General features: G+C 40.8%; 1 protein-coding gene across 5 annotated transcripts in view; it reads left to right on the top strand.

Moving 5' to 3' along the window:
• Positions 1-18,780, top strand: part of GRIA2 (glutamate ionotropic receptor AMPA type subunit 2) — a 268,701-nt gene that overhangs the window by 138,611 nt on the left and 111,310 nt on the right. For all 5 annotated transcript variants that reach the window (XR_012247807.1, XM_073644879.1, XM_073644888.1 and 2 more), the window contains exons 4-5: positions 994-1,190; positions 10,075-10,128. Coding sequence is in view for 4 of the 5 variants with exons in the window: in XM_073644879.1 (XP_073500980.1) it covers positions 994-1,190; positions 10,075-10,128 (251 nt within the window). In the remaining variant the exon portion in view is untranslated. The remainder of the gene's footprint in view (positions 1-993; positions 1,191-10,074; positions 10,129-18,780) is intronic.

The following is an 18,780-nucleotide window of genomic DNA, read 5'->3' as shown; positions in this document are numbered from 1 at the left end:
CCTCCTTTCACACTTACCGTCGGGAGATCAGCGGTCCTAGCCGCTGATCTCCCGACGTTAGCCGCATGGAGGTCAGCGGCGCCGCCGGTCGGGGTTGTTCTGCTGCGATCAGCCGGTCATCTCCCGGCTGCATCGCCGCTGACCTCCGTGCGACAGATGAGCCGCTAACGGCCGCCATCTATTTTCTGAAATCCCGCGTCACTGATTGGCCGCGGCCGGACCAATCAGCGATGCGGGATTTCCTGGACAGAAGGACAGACAGACAGATGGGATAAGATGATTATATATATTAGATGTGCATTGATGTTAGTGTGTTTTTATGCTGACTATTTAGCTTGATGTTATACTATTATCTTGCCCTGCATAATATATCTTTGTATTGCAAAAATCATGTATGGATTTATGGTTTAATATTTTATTACGCATCTGTGTGTACCATGCACTGACTTCCCCCTTGTTGCACCTACTTCTGGTTCCAGAAAGAAGCTGTGTTTAAAGTTAAAATGTGTCATTCATTCGATTAAAATATTTCAATCGCACACCTTCTCTCCTTTTTCTCTTTGTCCTTGTTTAAATGATCATAGCTGTCTACAAATATCTGAAGGGCTGTCACACTGTAGAGGGATCATCCTTAGTCTCATTTGCACAGAGAAAGACTAGAAGCAATGGGATGAAAGTGAATGGGAGGAGACACAGATTAGATATTTAAAAAAAAATTTTGACAGTTAGGGTGATCAATGAGTGGAACAGGCTGCCACGAGAGGTGGTGACTTCTCCTTCAATGGAAGTCTTCAAGCAGAGGCTGGACAGACATCTGTCTGAGATGGTTTAGTGAATCCTGCATTGAGCAGGGGGTTGGACACGATGACCCAGGAGGTCCCTTCCAACTCTAACATTCTATGATTCTCTGTTTTCTAATGTAAGCAGATCTCTTTACACCCGGGGTTACTGTTGATCTTGACTGAATTTCTGTCCACTATTTTGTATCTAAAGGTTTATCAACACTGCAAGCTGTGCTGGACTCTGCAGCTGAGAAGAAATGGCAAGTGACAGCAATCAATGTAGGCAACATTAATAATGACAGGAAAGATGAGACGTACCGATCCCTCTTCCAGGATCTGGAAATAAAGAAGGAAAGACGGGTCATTCTTGACTGTGAGAGGGACAAAGTAAACGACATTGTGGATCAGGTCTGCCATGAATTTAATAGATTTTTTTTTTTTACAAATTTGGATATATTTCTAAATTATTTTTATAATTAATTGAATAAGAATAATAACTAGTGATGAGCGAGCACTAAAATGCTCAGGTGCTCGAAGCTCGGGTCGAGTACATTGGAATACTCGGGTGCTCGACCCGAGCAACGAGCCCAATATAAGTCTATGGGAAACTCGAGCATTTTTCTGGTGGTCCCCCCCGGCGGTCTACAGAAAGTCAAAAATTGCCCAAATCGATGGGAACGGTGCTCAATTAAACATCAGGCAGGCAGAATATATAGGCAGACAGGCAGGCAGGCAGGGTATATAGGAGGGTGCATGAAAAACATAGCAGTTTTTCATGCACCCGTCTCTTTAAAAAAGCCGGCCGGCAATTCATCAGCGGCATACACCGGTACCCGACAATTTAGAACAGAAAGAATAGAGCATCACACATAGATTAGATAGATAGAAACATGTCTGTCACATGTATAATAAGTACAGTGACAGTGTTGGTTACTGTACTTGTTATTTAGTGTTAAAATAAAGGATTTATTAAAAAAAAATAATAGTGTTTTTGTCTCTTTAAAAAAGCCGGCCGGCAATTCATCAGCAGCATACACCGGTACCAGACAATTTAGAACAGAAAGAATAGAGCATCACACATAGATTAGATGGATAGAAACATGTCAGTCACAAATATAATAAGTACAGTTATAGTGTTGATCACTGTACTTGTCATTTAGTGTTAAAATAAAGGATTTATTAAAAAAAAAATTGGCGTGGGGTTCCCCATAATTTTAGTCTCTAGCGGAGGTTAAGCAGATGGCTGGGGCAGATGTTTGAAGCCTGGGAAGGGGGTAATACCCACAGAGCTTCCCAGGCTACTAATATCAGCCCCCAGCTGAATACCTAGCCTTTACCAGCTAGTAAAATGGGGGACCCCCCCAAAAAAATGATGTGGGGTCCCCCCTATTTTAACCCCTTAATAACATCTGACGTACTAATACGCGTCTGTGCCCTGGGACTTAAGAGCCAGACCCGTATTAGTACGTCATGGCGATCGCGCGCGCACACAGGCTGTGCGGGCGCGATCGCCGCCGGGTGTCAGCTGATTGTCATAGCTGACACCCGGTACTATGTGCAGGGAGCGGTCACGCACCGCTCCCAGCACATTAACCCCCGCGATGCTGCGATCGAAGTCGATCGAAGTCGATCGCGGCATTGCGGGGGCAAGGGGAGGTGATCGCCGATACTCACCTCCTCTTCCGGCTTCCAGCGCAGTCTGCAAAGGCTTCCCGGGTGTTGCCATGACGACCCGATGTCGTCATGACAACATCCGGGTCACCAGAGAGCAGGAAGATTGCTTGGACATGCGCAGTGCATCTCCAAGCAATCTTCACACTGTGCACTTCTGACAGCCTTCATGGCATAGGGATGGTGCTCCATTCCTGTGCCATGCAGGCGATCAGAAAAAAAAAAGTGAAAGTCCCAGAGTGGGACAAAGTAATAAAGTGTATAAACTGTGTGAAAGTGGAAAAAAAAAAAAAAAAAAATGTGCAAAAATATTATAAAAAAATAAAAAAAATAATACACCAAAAATAAAAATATAATGTACCCATCAATAAATATTATTATAAAAAAAATAAAAAAAAAACAATAAAAGTACACATATTTGGTATCGCCGTGTCCGGAACAACCTGACCTATAAAACTGTCCCACTAGTTAACCCCTTCAGTGAACACGGTAAAAAAAAAAAAAAAAAAACCAAGCAAAAAACAATGCTTTATCACCATACCGCCAAACAAAAAGTGGAATAACACGCGATCAAAAAGACGCATATAAATAAAAATGATACCGCTGAAAACGTCATCTCGTCCCGCAAAAAACAAGCCGCCATATAGCTCCATCAGCTGAAAAATAAAAAAGTTATAGCTCTCAGAATAAAGCGATACTAAAAAATATTTTTTTCTATAAAATAGCTTTTATTGTGTATAAGCGCCAAAACATAGAAAAATTATACAAATGTGGTACCGCTGTAAACGTACTGACCCGAAGAGTAAAGCTGCCTCATCAATTTTACCACACGCGGAACAGAATAAAAAAAAAAAAAAAAAACAATTCCTGAATTGTTGGTTTTTGTTTATTCTGCCTCCCAAAAATCGGAATAGAAAGCGATCAAAAAATGTCACGTGCCTGAAAATGGCACCAATAACAACGTCAAGTCATCCCGCAAAAAACGAGCCGTCACATGACTGTCTGCCAAAATTTGGAAAAATTATAGCTCTCAAAATATGGCGATGCAAAAACTAGATTTTACAAAAAATGCGTCTTTTAGTGTGTGACAGCTGTCAGTCATAAAAACCCCATATGATTCTGGCATTGCTGTAATCACACCGACCCGAAGAATAAAGTCGTCTAATCACTTATACCGCACAAGGAACGGCGTCAAAAATAAACTCTTGAGTTAGGATTGGGCTAGGGTTAGGGCTGGGTTTGGGGCTAGGGTTGTGCTGGGGCTAGGGTTGTGCTGGGGCTAGGGTTGTGCTGGGGCTAGGGTTGTGCTGGGGCTAGGGTTGTGCTGGGGCTAGGGTTGTGCTAGGGTTAGGGCTGGGGTTGGGATTTTTTTCAAAAGTAAGAAAAAAAGATGACGATATGGCGACTAGTGTTGAGAGCAAGTGCTTGCTACTTGAGTTTGCATCGGGTGCTCTGGTATGCATTTAGTATCGTGGGTATTTGAGTGACATGCTCGAGTCTCTGCCCCATATGCTTCGCGGCCAAAAAACTTTACGGGGATTGCCTGCCATGCACGAGCGATCCCCGCATGTTTTTTTTTGGGTGTCTAATAACCGTGAAACATGCGGAGCAGGGACTCGAGCATGTCACTCGAGCACACGCTGTACATGGTGCATACCTGAGTACCCGATGCAAACTCAAGTAGCGAGCACTTGCGCTCAAGAATAATGAAAACTTATTCAATATGATGACCTAATGTAAACAAATAATGTGCCGTACCTCTGGGTTCAAAATGTTCACTATACACCTTAATAAAATCTTTGAGGGGTATAGTTTCCAAAATGGGGACACTTGTGGGGGAGCTCCACTGTTTAGGCACATCACGGGCTCTCCAAACGCGACATGGTGTCCGCTAACAAATTGAATGGAAAATCGGCTCAAATTGTTAGCGGACACCACATTGCGTTTGGAGAGCCCCTCTGTGCCCAAACTTTGGAGCTCCCCCACAAGTGACCCCATTTTGGAAACTAGACCCCCCAAGGCACCTTTCTAGATGCATAGTGAGCACTTGGAACCCCCAGGTGCTTCACAAATTGATTCGTAAAAATGAAAAAGTGAAAAAAAAAACACTTTTTCATTTTTATGAATCAATTTGTGAAGCACCTGGGGTTCCAAGTGCTCACTATGAATCTAGATAGGTGCCTTGGGGGGTCTAGTTTCCAAAATGGGGTCACTTGTGGGGGAGCTCCAATGTTTGGGCACACAGGGACTCTCTAAATGCAACATGGTATCCGCTAACAAATTAAATGGAAAATCGGCTCAAATTGTTAGCGGACACCACATTGCGTTTGGAGAGCCCCTCTGTGCCCAAACTTTGGAGCTCCCCCACAAGTGACCCCATTTTGGAAACTAGACCCCCCAAGGCACCTTTCTAGATGCATAGTGAGCACTTGGAACCCCCAGGTGCTTCACAAATTGATTCGTAAAAATGAAAAAGTGAAAAAAAAAACACTTTTTCATTTTTATGAATCAATTTGTGAAGCACCTGGGGTTCCAAGTGCTCACTATGAATCTAGATAGGTGCCTTGGGGGGTCTAGTTTCCAAAATGGGGTCACTTGTGGGGGAGCTCCAATGTTTGGGCACACAGGGACTCTCCAAATGCAACATGATATCCGCTAACAAATTGTCGGCTCAAATTGTTAGCGGATATCATGTTGCATTTGGAGAGTCCCTGTGTGCCCAAACATTGGAGCTCCTCCACAAGTGACCCCATTTTGGAAACTAGACCCCCCAAGGCACCTATCTAGATGCATAGTGAGCACTTGGAACCCCTAGGTGCTTCACAAATTAATTCGTAAAAATGAAAAAGTGTTTTTTTTTTCACTTTTTCATTATTACGAATCAATTTGTGAAGCACCTGGGGGTTCCAAGTGCTCACTATGCATCTAGAAAGGTGCCTTGGGGGGTCTAGTTTCCAAAATGGGGTCACTTGTGGGGGAGCTCCAAAGTTTGGGCACAGAGGGGCTCTCCAAACGCAATGTGGCGTCCGCTAACAATTTGAGCCGATTTTCCATTCAATTTGTTAGCGGATACCATGTTGCATTTAGAGAGTCCCTGTGTGCCCAAACATTGGAGCTCCCCCACAAGTGACCCCATTTTGGAAACTAGACCCCCCAAGGCACCTATCTAGATGCATAGTGAGCACTTGGAACCCCTAGGTGCTTCACAAATTAATTCGTAAAAATGAAAAAGTGTTTTTTTTTTCACTTTTTCATTGTTACGAATCAATTTGTGAAGCACCTGGGGGTTCCAAGTGCTCACTATGCATCTAGATAGGTGCCTTGGGGGGTCTAGTTTCCAAAATGGGGTCACTTGTGGGGGAGCTCCAATGTTTGGGCACACAGCAGCTCTCCAAACGCAACATGGTGTCGCTAACAATTTGAGCCAATTTTGCGTTAAATTTGTTAGCGGACACCATGTTGCATTTAGAGAGCCGCTGTGTGCCCAAATATTGGAGCTCCCCCACAAGTGACCCCATTTTGGAAACTAGACCACCCAAGGCACCTATCTAGATGCATAGTGAGCACTTGGAACCCTCAGGTGCTTCACAAATTGATTCATACAAATGAAAAAGTGTTTTTTTTTTCACTTTTTCATTGTTACGAATCAATTTGTGAAGCACCTGGGGGTTCCAAGTGCTCACTATGCATCTAGATAGGTGCCTTGGGGGGTCTAGTTTCCAAAATGGGGTCACTTGTGGGGGAGCTCCAATGTTTGGGCACACAGGGACTCTCTAAATGCAACATGGTGTCCTCTAACAAATTTAACGGAAAATCGGCTCAAATTGTTAGCGACACCATGTTGCGTTTGGAGAGCCGCTGTGTGCCCAAACATTGGAGCTCCCCCACAAGTGACCCCATTTTGGAAACTAGACCCCCCAAGGCACCTATCTAGATGCATTGTGAGCACTTGGAACACTCAGGTGCTTCACAAATTGATTCATAAAAATGAAAAACTGTTTTTTTTTTTCACTTTTTCATTGTTACGAATCAATTTGTGAAGCACCTGGGGGTTCCAAGTGCTCACTATGCATCTAGAAAGGTGCCTTGGGGGGTCTAGTTTCCAAAATGGGGTCACTTGTGGGGGAGCTCCAAAGTTTGGGCACACATGGGCTCTCCAAACACAACATGGCGTCCGCTAATTATTCAAGCAAATTTTACAATCAAAAAGTCAAATAGCGCTCCTTCCCTTCCAAGCCCTGCCGTGCGCCCAAACAGTATTTTTTCCCCAAATATTGGGTATCTGCGTGCCCAGGGGAAATTGCACAACAAATTTTGGGGTCCATTTTTTCTTGTTACCCCTGTGAAAATAAAAAAAATTGGGTCTAAATTAACATTTTTGTGAAAAAAGTTAAATGTTCATTTTTTTCTTCCACATTCAAAAAATTCCTGTGAAGCACCTCAAGGGTTAATAAAGTTCTTGAATGTGGTTTTGAGCACCTTGAGGGGTGCAGTTTTTAGAATGGTGTCACTTTTGGGTATTTTCTGTCATAAAGACCTCTCAAAGTGACTTCAAATGTGATGTGGTCCCTAAAAAAATGGTTTTGTAAATTTTGTTGGAAAAATGAGAAATCGCTGGTCAACTTTTAACCCTTATAGCTCCCTAACAAAAAAAAATTTTGGTTCCAAAATTGTGCTGATGTAAAGTAGACATGTGGGAAATGTTATTTATTAACTCTTTTGTGTGACATATCGCTCTGATTTCAGGGCTTAAAAATTCAAATTTTGAAAATTGCAAAATTTTCAAAATTTTCGCCAAATTTCTGTTTTTTTCACAAATAAACGCAAGTGATATCGAAGAAATTTTTCCACAATCATGAAGTACAATATGTCACGAAAAAACAATCTCAGAATCAGGGGGATCCGTTGAAGCGTTCCAGAGTAATTACCTCATAAAGTGACAGTGGTCAGAATTGTAAAAATTGGCCCGGTCATTAACGTGCAAACCACCCGCGGGGCTTAAGGGGTTAATAGCTAGCAAAGGCTAGGCAGACAGCTGGGGGCTGATATTAATAGCCCAGGAAGGGTGCCATGAATATTGGCCCCCTCCCAGGCTAGAAACGCCAGCCGTCAGCCGCCCCAGAAATGGTGCATCCATAGGATGCGCCAATTCTGGCACTTAGCCTCGCTCTTCCCACTGCCCTGTAGCGGTGGCAGTGGGGTAATAGGGCTGGGGTTGATGTCAGCTTATAATGTCAGCTGACATCAAGCCCAGGTTAGTAATGGAGAGGCGTCTATAAGATATCCCCATTACTAACCCCATAGTCAAAGTTAAAAAAAAACAAACACCCAGAATAAAGTCCTTTAATTGAAATAAACACACAATTCTTTAATGTTCTAAATTAAACCATACTTACCATCACTCCCATTCCAGCTGAAGCCAACGATCTCCTGCAATAAAAATAAAATAATAAACCAACCTCATCCTTACATTTCCATGGTTCCCATGATGGCTCCAGCTCTGCTACATTCACATGACAGGCTGGATCGCAGCCGAAAGCTGCCATCCAGCTTGCCATGCCGCAGACACTGAGAAGCGCAGGCATGCTTGCGCTCCTCAGTGTCTGGCTGTGACGGCATCCAGATGAGCCGAGTTCATGTACAATGAACTCAGCTCACCTCATGCACGTCACTGACAGCGTGGGAGAATTCTTCTGCGCTTGCAGTGAGCGCAGGAGAATTCTCTAACGCTCACCGCATGCGCAGGAGAATTCTCCCACGCTGTCAGTGATGTGCATGATGTGAGCTGAGTTCATTGGACATGAACTCGGCTCATCTGGATGCCGTCACAGCCAGACACTGAGGAGCGCAAGCATGCCTGCGCTTCTCAGTGTCTGCGGCATGGCAAGCTGGATGGCAGCTTTCGGCTGCGATCCAGCCTGTCATGTGAATATATCAGAGCTGGAGCTGTCCTGGGAACCATGGAAAGGTAAGGATGAGATTGGTTTATTATTTTATTTTTATTGCAGGAGATCGTTGGCTTCAGCTAGAATGGGAGTGATGGTAAGTATGGTTTAATTTAGAACATTAAAGAATTGTGTGTTTATTTCAGTTAAAGGACTTTATTCTGGGTGTTTGTGTTCTTTTTTAACTTTGACTATGGGGTTAGTAATGGGGGTGTCTTACAGACGCCTTTCCATTACTAACCTGGGCTTGATATCAGCTGGCATTATAAGCTGACATCAACCCCAGCCCTATTACCCCACTGGCACCGCTACAGGGCAGTGGGAAGAGCGAGGCTAAGTGCCAGAATTGGCGCATCCTATGGATGCGCCATTTTTGGGGTGGCTGACGGCTTGTGTTTCTAGCCTGGGAGGGGGCCAATATTCATGGCATCCTTCCTGGGCTATTAATATCAGCCCCCAGCTGTCTGCCTAGCCTTTGCTAGCTATTAAAATAGGGGGGACCCCACGTCATTTTTTTGGGGGGTCCCCCATTTTAATAGCTGGTAAAGGCTAAGTATTCAGCTGGGGGCTGTTATTAGTAGCCTGGGAAGCTCCGTGGGTATTACCCCCTTCCCAGGCTTCAAACATCTGCCCCAGCCATCTGCTTAACCTCCGCTAGACACTAAAATTACGGGGAACCCCACGGCAATTTTTTTTTTTAATAAATCCTTTATTTTAACACTAAATGACAAGTACAGTAACCAACACTGTCACTCTACTTATTATATATGTAACTGACATGTTTCTATCTATCTAATCTATGTGTGATGCTCTATTCTTTCTGTTCTAAATTGTCGGGTACCGATGTATGCCGCTGATGAATTGCCGGCCGGCTTTTTTAAAGAGACGAGTGCATGAAAACACTATTATTTTTTTTTTAATAAATCCTTTATTTTAACACTAAATAACAAGTACAGTAACCAAAACTGTCACTTTACTTATTATATATGTGACTGACATGTTTCTATCTATCTAATCTATGTGTGATGCTCTATTCTTTCTGTTCTAAAATGTCAGGTACCGGTGTATGCCGCTGATGAATTGCCGGCTTTTCATGTTTCACTATGAGCACTGTTCCCATCGATTTGGGCAATCACTGTAATGCCACAACCACCATGGCTGTGACATTACAGTGAGTGACAGACAATCCCTGCATGATTGGTGCTCTAAATAGCGCCAAACATGCAGGACGAGGACTCGAGCTCCCGCCCGAGCATCGCGCAAGTACACGGCGAGCTCCGAGCATCTCAAGTACTGAGATGCTCGGGCGAGTACCGAGCGAGCAGTGGCGAGCATGCTCTCTCATCATTAATAATAACCCAAAATCCTAATAAATGTACTGTATATTGATATAATTCTATTTTATATGATTTGGGCAGTCTGTATTGGGAGGGAAGAGGGGGCTGCACAAGTAGATTTACAGATACTGGATAACTTTATATAATATAACTTAGTATTAGTATTTTTTTTAAATAAATATATGACTTATCAGTCTCTCGTACCATTGTGTAGCAGCACATTTATAGAGGAGATACAATACAATTTTTTGGTGGTATTTATTTATTTTATGGGAAAAACAATCACATTATAATGACTAGTAGAAGACTGATAAATATTATTTTGTGTCTTGGTCTTAGGTAATCACCATTGGTAAACATGTTAAAGGATACCATTATATCATAGCAAATCTGGTAAGTATTATTAGTTTTCCAAAGAAAAGAAAAAAATATGAGTTTTGTTGACAATGCAAAATAACTGACATAAATCGTAGCTGAAATTTACGGCTTCTCATAGCACGTACCTTTTAATAAATCTGGCTCACCTAATATTTGGGTTCAAAACTGTCCGAAGAAATATCAGTCTTGACAAATTCTTCATTATATGATTATTACTCAAATTCCACTAATAAACCCCATTACATGCGGGCAGCGAACATGTTTAACAGGCAGTATTATATTTTCAGTTTTTTTATTAACTATTTACTGACAAGGCCAGTTATGACTTGCCATTATATTTTGTTTTATATTTCATATTTCAGCAGCCTTAACATTTTTAATTTTTCACCTATGTGGATGCATAAGCCTATTTTGTGGGATAAATTATATCATTTTATGATGTAGTTTCAAAGTACATTAGTTTGTGTGCCACATTTTTTTACTGTTAATATTTCACCAGTACATCAAGATGTATAAGTCACAGTCAAAAAGAAATAACAATTATGTCCCAGGAGCACCAAAATACAAATTACCACTGATAAGCAATAATGTGTTGGTCACTCATGAAAAAGGGCTGCACTTCAACTTTTTTGACTGATTTTGATTGTAAGGCCACAGCCCCACTATCAGTATTTGGTCAGTATTTTTTCTCAGGAGTGGGAACCAAAACCAGGTGAGGAACAATCAGAGAAAAGGTATAATAGAAACAAGTCACCAATTCTGCATTTATCACCCACTCCTGGTTTTGGCTCCCACTCCTGAGAAAAAATACTGACTGAATACTGACCAAATACTGATAGTGGCGCCATGGCCTTAAGTGGCAGCTACAGTAAACCCAATTGCATACATCTTAATGTATTGCTTTGGATTGCAACTGTAGCTAAATAGTTAAAATCAATCAATGCAAAAAGTTGCAGTGTAGCTCAATCATAATTTAAACAGCAAACAAATAAACAAACAAAACAGTAGGGTGACCCATGCAGTATTGATAGCACAAATTTACAAAGTCCCATAGTTGCAAATTACATAGTTTGAATAAAGACCTACGTTTAACCTTTCTCCACCAATTATACATTTTGTCACTAAATTATCTATAACCCACAATGTGTACAATTTTATTGTGCAATGTTAACTGTACAAGTTTACAATTAAAATAGGTATAGCATATTATAGGGTTCAACTGTGAACCCACTATAAACATTGAAGAAAGCTGCACTGCACAGCTCCATTCAGTGAGTAGCAGCCGTTGTGGAGTACTGCAGATCAGCTTCTGATTGAGAATTCCGTGATCTAGCATTTATTTTTTTCATGTCTTTGATTCCAAATTTAATTTAGAAATTATATGTGTATATATATATATATATATATATATATATATATATATATATATATATACAGTACAGACCAAAAGTTTGGACACACCTTCTTATTTAAAGATTTTTCTGTATTTTCATGACTATGAAAATTGTACATTCACACTGAGGGCATCAAAACTATGAATTAACATATGTGGAATTATATAGTTAACAAAAAAGTGTGAAACAACTGAAAATATGTCTTATATTCTAGGTTCTTCAAAGTAGCCACCTTTTGCTTTGATGACTGCTTTGCAGACTCTTGACATTCTCTTGATGAGCTTCAAGAGGTAGTCACCGGAAATGGTTTTCACTTCACAGGTGTGCCCTGTCAGGTTTAATAAGTGGGATTTCTTGCCTTATAAATGGGGTTGGGACCATCAGTTGTGTTGTGCAGAAGTCTGGTAGATACACAGCTGATAGCCCTACTGAATAGACAGTTAGAATTTGTATTATGGCAAGAAAAAAGCAGCTAAGTAAAGAAAAACGAGTGGCCATCATTACTTTAAGAAATGAAGGTCAGTCAGTCCGAAAAATTGGGAAAACTTTGAAAGTGTCCCCAAGTGCAGTTGCAAAAACCATCAAGCGCTACAAAGAAACTGGCTCACATGAGGACCGCCCTAGGAAAGGAAGACCAGGAGTCACCTCTGCTTCTGAGGATAAGTTTATCCAAGTCACCAGCCTCAGAAATCGCAGGTTAACAGCAGCTCAGATTAGAGACCAGGTCAATGCCACACAGAGTTCTAGCAACAGACACATCTCTTCAACAACTGTTAAGAGACTTTGTGCAGCAGGCCTTCATGGTAAAATAGCTGCTAGGAAACCACTGCTAAGGACAGGCAACAAGCGGAAGAGACTTGTTTGGGCTAAAGAACACAAGGAATGGACATTAGACCAGTGGAAATCTGTGTTTTGGTCTGATGAGTCCAAATTTGAGATCTTTGGTTCCAACCACCGTGTCTTTGTGCGATGCAGAAAAGGTGAACAGATGGACTCTACATGCCTGGTTCCCACCGTGAAGCATGGAGGAGGAGGCGTGATGGTGTGGGGGTGCTTTGCTTGTGACACTGTTGGGGATTTATTCAAAATTGAAGGCATACTGAATCAGCAAGGCTACCACAGCATCTTTCAGCGGCATGCAATTCCATCCGGTTTGATTTTAGTTGGACCATCATTTATTTTTCAACAGGACAATGACCCCAAACACACCTCCAGGCTGTGTAAGGGCTATTTGACCAAGAAGGAGAGTGATGGAGTGCTACGCCAGATGACCTGGCCTCCACAGTCACCAGACCTGAACCCAATCGAGATGGTTTGGGGTGAGCTGGACCGCAGAGTGAAGGCAAAAGGGCCAACAAGTGCTAAGCATCTCTGGGAACTCCTTCAAGATTGTTGGAAGACCATTTCCGGTCACTACCTCTTGAAGCTCATCAAGAAAATGCCAAGAGTGTGCAAAGCAGTCATCAAAGCAAAAGGTGGCTACTTTGAAGAACCTAGAATATAAGACATATTTTCAGTTGTTTCACACTTTTTTGTTAAGTATATAATTCCACATGTGTTAATTCATAGTTTTGATGCCTTCAGTGTGAATGTACAATTTTCTTAGCCAAGAAATTACAGAAAATTCTTTAAATGAGAAGGTGTGTCCAAACTTTTGGTCTTTACTGTATTTATATATATATATATATATATATATATATATATATATATATATACACTCTAGGGATTCAAGCTTTCTGGTAGCGGTTTGGGTATACAACAGCACTTGATTCTGTTATAAAAAAATCTTAGATTTATTTCTCCATCATAAACCATTAACAGAGATCACATGAAATCAAAATAGCTTTTTCTCTGCTTAAACGAATAACAACACAGCAAGAAAACAGTCCCTTCTCTGGATAGACAAAATATACACCACAGTCTCACCTGTGCAGCACTCCAGACACTGCTTATCTATCAGTTTTTTCAGCAATAATGAACACATTTCAGCTCCACGCATTAGACACACCTGAGCCACATCAGCTGCCTTTTGTAGGACCTGCAAAGAATGGACTGGAGGTATGGCAGTGATCTTTCCCACTCTGACTCTTTTGGTCACTCCTTAATCCCGGACCAAAAATCCGGTTCCAATAAAAACCTTCTCAACAACATACTGTTGCCGGAGCCTTCAATTCTGGGACATACATCACTGAAGCCAGAGCCACCTTGATGACACGAACCTGGACTTTACATATACAGTTGTGCGCAAAAGTTTATTTACCCTGGCAGAATCTTTGCTTTCTTGGCCTTGTTTCTGAGAATATGAATGATAGCAAAAAAACTTATTCTCCACTCATGGTTATTAGTTGGGTGAAGCCATTTATTGTCAAAATACTGTGTTTTCTCTTTTTAAATCTTAATGACAACCAAAAACATCCAAATGACCCTGATCAAAAGTTCACATACCCTGGTGATTTTGGCCTGATAACATGCACAGAATTTGACACAAATGGGTTTGAATTGCTACTAAAGGTAACATCCTCACCTGTAACCTGTTTGCTTGTAATCAGTGTGTGTGCATAAAAGCTGAGTGAGTTTCTGGGATCCAGACAGACTTGCATCTTTCATCCAGCCCCTGACATTTCTTGATTGTGAGTCTTGGGGAAAGCAAAAGAATTGTCAACGGATATATGGGAAAAGGTAGTTGAACTGTAAAACACAGGAAAGGGATACAAAAAGATATCCAAGGAATTGATAACGCCAGTCAGCAGCAAATGGAAAATCAGGGGCCCTGTAAAAACCAAACCACGGTCAGGTAGACCAACAAAAATTTCGGCCACAACTGCCAGGAAAATTGTTCGGGATGCAAAGGAAAAACCACAAATAGCATCAGCTGAAATTCAAGACTCTCTGAAAACTAGCGGAGTGGCTGTTTCAAGATGCACAATAAGGAGGCACTTTAAGAAAAATGGGTTGCATGGCCGATTCGCCAGTAGAAAACCATTACTGCGCAAATGCCACAAAGTATCTCGCCTACAATACGCCAAACAGCACAGAGACAAGCCTCAAAACTTCTGGAACAAGGTAATTTGGAGTGATGAGACCAAAATGTAACTTTTTGGCCACAACTGTAAATGTTACATTTGGAGAGAGGTCAACAAGGCCTATCATGAGAAGAACACCATTACTACTGTAAAGCACGGAGATGGATCGCTGATGTTTTGGGGATGTGTGAGCTACAAAGGCACAGGAAACTTGGTAAAAGTTGAAGGAAAGATGAATGCAGCACATTATCAGCAAATACTGGAGGCAAATTTGCACTCAGCAGCCCGGGAGCTGCGCATGGGACGTACTTGGACGTTCCAACATGACAACGATCCAAAACACAAGGCCAAGTCGACCTGTGATTGGCTACAGCAGAACAAAGTGAAGGTTCTGGAGTGGCCATCTCAATCTCCTGACCTCAATATCATTGAGCCACTCTGGGGAGATCTCAAGCGCGCAGTTCATGCTAGACAGCCCAGGAATTTTTAGGAACTGGAGGCTTTTTGCCAAGAAGAATGGGCAGCTTTACCATCTGAGAAAATTAAAATAAAGAAATGCAAACGTCCAGCATATGAAAAGAAATAGTGAGGCACCAGTCACTCTGTGCAGCCTTCAATTGTCGAGCACTGATCGCTGCACTCTGCATATGAAAGAGTGTTAGCCTGAAAACACGTAGACAGGGCACTAGCCGTGTGCATGCGAGCCAGGTGGTGCAAATTCCATATACTGTATAGTGAAACCTGTTATGGAACAGATAATGCACTCAGCAACAGTGTTGCTTGATAATAGTCCTGTTTATTCAGGATTACACATGCTTAGTGGTGGTGCAGGTTCTGAGGTGCGGGGTTAATTATCCTCTTACCCCCGCACCCCAGAACCTGCACCACCACTCGGCATGTGTAATCCCAAATAAAGAGGACTATTATCAAGCAACACTGTTGGTGAGTGCATTATCTGTTCCATTTCTATAGCTTTGACAGCTGAGAAAATAAAGAACCTCATCCACAACTATCACAAAAGACTTCAAGCTGTCATTGATGTTAGAGGGGGCAATACACTGTATTAAGAACTGGGGTATGTGAACTTTTGATCAGGGTCATTTGGATGTTTTTGGTTGTGATTAAGATTTAAAAAGAGAAAACACAGTAGTTTGACAATAAATGGCTTCACCCAACCAATAACCATGAGTGGAGAAAAAGTTTTTTTGCTATCATTCATATTCTCTGAAACAAGGCCAAGAAAGGAAAAATTCTGCCGGGGTATGTAAACTTTTGAGCACCACTGTATGTATGTGTATGTATATATATCACATTCCATTCCATTGTGGCTTTTTTGTGCGTTGTCGGTCTGGCTCTTACCGGTATATTCTAGTCCTAGCAATTTAGCTATCTAACTGATTTTGATTAGAAAGTTAATGGCTGAAGAGATGATCTAACATTGTAATCTAGCTACTAATTAACTTATTTGCATATTTTCTTTTCAGTTTTAAATGTAAACAAAATATATTTCACATACAACACCTGCTACCTAAACAGTTATTCATGGTTATTATCAGTCGTGACCAATCAAATTAAAACCAATTTAATATTAACCATGATCAAACGACCTTGTCATTTGATTTATCATTCACTAATTATGTAAATTACCCATAAAGCACATATGATATTACAAATAGTGTTGGGCACTTTGTGTCATTGGCAGGTTGGATTGAAGTAGTTTTCCAAATTCACCATGCATTCTCTCACAGCACTGTATGTTATGCCAAAGATGCAGACAGTGTTTGACATAGACCTCATAAGTATTATACAAAGTCTGTAGTTTACTGGAATTAATTACTCGAACCAGGAGAATTTATACAACCCATTTTTTGTGGCCAAAATGTTTATATAGTTATACAGTAGATCAGTACCGTAAAAAAAAGAATACATATGTACATGAGGAACAGATATGAAATAAAGATTTGCTGTACTGCTGCTTCCTTTACATTAAACAATAATTATACTTATATTTCACTGCATATGTTGACAGTTTCTTTCACTCTCATTTCTAATTAGAATATGTTCCTGCTGTGTCTGACCAACATAAAGGTCATTCCTTTGCAGACATTCTTGTAATGGTAGCCTAAAAGCCCCTCTTTTTATACATGAAATAAAATTTCACTGAAGTTCTGATTTGATAAAAAAAAGTAACCCTTTAGTGGCCACCAATACGTCTTTCTACTGACTTGAGATATAAGAGAGTAGCCGCCCGCGATGGGTGAAAATGCAGCAACCGTCAGCTGTACACTGTAGCTGACACCCTGCTGCATCAGCCACGACCGGTGTTGGCACATACCGTGGCCATTTAACCCCTTAGATGCTGCTGTCAATAGTGACAACGGCATCAAGTTGGCTAAAATAGCATGGCAGCTCCCTCTTTAACCCCATCGGCACCCAGAGATCATAATTGTGTGGTCCTGATGGTTGCCATTGCAATCCAAGACCAAGTAATGGCCCTAGGGTCTGCCAGCTTTAATGGTCTGTTCAGCTGTTAGCAACATTTTAGTGGTAAAAATAAAATTTGTCATTCCACTTTGCTTTTATTCCTAAAAAGCACCTGAAGGGTAAATAAACCGACCTTACAGTAGTTTTGAGTATGTTGAGGGGTGCTGTTTTTAAAATGGTATCACTTTTTGGGTTTTCCAATATATACACCCACAGAGTCACTTCAAAACTGAATAGGTCCCTAAAAAAAAAATAAGTTTTGTAAATTTCCATGAAAAAAATAATAATTTATCCTAAATTTTAATGCCTTCTAACATCATAACAAAATAAAGGGACATTTGACAAATGGAGTTACTCTAAGGTAGACATAAGGTGATGTTATTTATTAACTATTTTGTGTGGTCTATCTGGAATAAGGGTATAAACATTCAAAGTTTGAAAATTGCAAATTTTTTGATATTTTTTGTGAAATATCTAATATTTTTATAAATAAACCACAAAACATTTCAACCTAATTTTACTACTAACATAAAATACAATATGTCACAAAAAAAATGGTCTCAGAATCACTGGGATATGTTGAAACATTCCCGAGTTATTGCCTCATACAGTGACACATCAGATTTGAAACAATTTGGCTTGGTCACAAAAATAAAAACAAGCAAAAAAAAATGACTTGTAGTTTAAGTTACTATTCTATAGTGCTGATCTGGAGAAGGAAACTAAAAAGAAGTAGGTGTCAGTTGTTTTTACGTAAGGAAAACATTCCTCCTGACCCTAAATATGGTAATCAGCATATATCCCTGGATCAAAATCCCATCTACAGTAGATATGAAAGAAAGATTCATTTCTGAGCTTCTCATCAAAGCTTTGAAATTTCAGGGATTGACTTGAATAATTGTAATACCTCTGCATATAAAACTTATGCTACGATATAGAAAGCGAGACGTACAATGAAATAAACTATATTTTGTAAATCATCCAGCACAGAAAAAGCAAGAAAAAATAATCATAACATCTAGTAAAAATTCATGGGGGGCACATACTGATAAATAACACATACTTAGAAGCAACACATGACCTATTCACACTGGGACTCCCATCAATCGAGAATTTGTTGTTTTCCATTTGAACAAAGTACTGGTTCTGGTTTCAAAGTCTATAGCAGGGTTCCCCAACTCCAGTCCTCAAGGCCCACCAACAGGCCATGTTTTCAGGAGTTCCTTACTATTACACAGGTGATGGAATTATTGCCTGTGCAGGTGTAATTATCACCTGAGCAATACTACGGAAATCCTGAAAACATGGCCTGTTGGTGGGCTTTGAGGACTGGAGTTGGGGAACCCTGGTCTATAGGACTGATTGAGATAGATACTCAGTCTCTTAGACTTTGAATTAGACATCGCAGCACATGCACAACATTTGCATATTCAACAAGGTCCCTGTTTTCCTGAACAGTAAAAATGTAAGTGGTGGGACCCTTAGTAGTCAGACATTTATCAGTGATATTGGGAAAGGGTGTAAGTTGTGATCTCAGGAGAAATAACCCCTTCAATTGCAATGGACGCTGTAATATCCATTTACTGACTGATTCCCTTTCTCCTATTATATATCATTTTGTTCCGTTAAACTAACTATATATTGATTTTTTTGTCACATATTAGACCTATTATTTTTCTTTTTCATTTCCATTTTTTTAAAGCACAATATCTACAGAAACTGAATGTGCTATATTAATATGTGCGCCTTGAAGGAGTCGCTATTAA

Source organism: Phyllobates terribilis, unplaced genomic scaffold, assembly GCF_046119375.1.
Source record: "Phyllobates terribilis strain yellow unplaced genomic scaffold, ASM4611937v1 Scaffold_1__5_contigs__length_1240528914, whole genome shotgun sequence".
In the NCBI taxonomy this organism is placed as follows: domain Eukaryota; kingdom Metazoa; phylum Chordata; class Amphibia; order Anura; family Dendrobatidae; genus Phyllobates; species Phyllobates terribilis.
The sequence above is the reverse complement of the archived record's forward strand: the minus strand, read 5'-3'. Positions and strand labels throughout refer to the sequence as shown.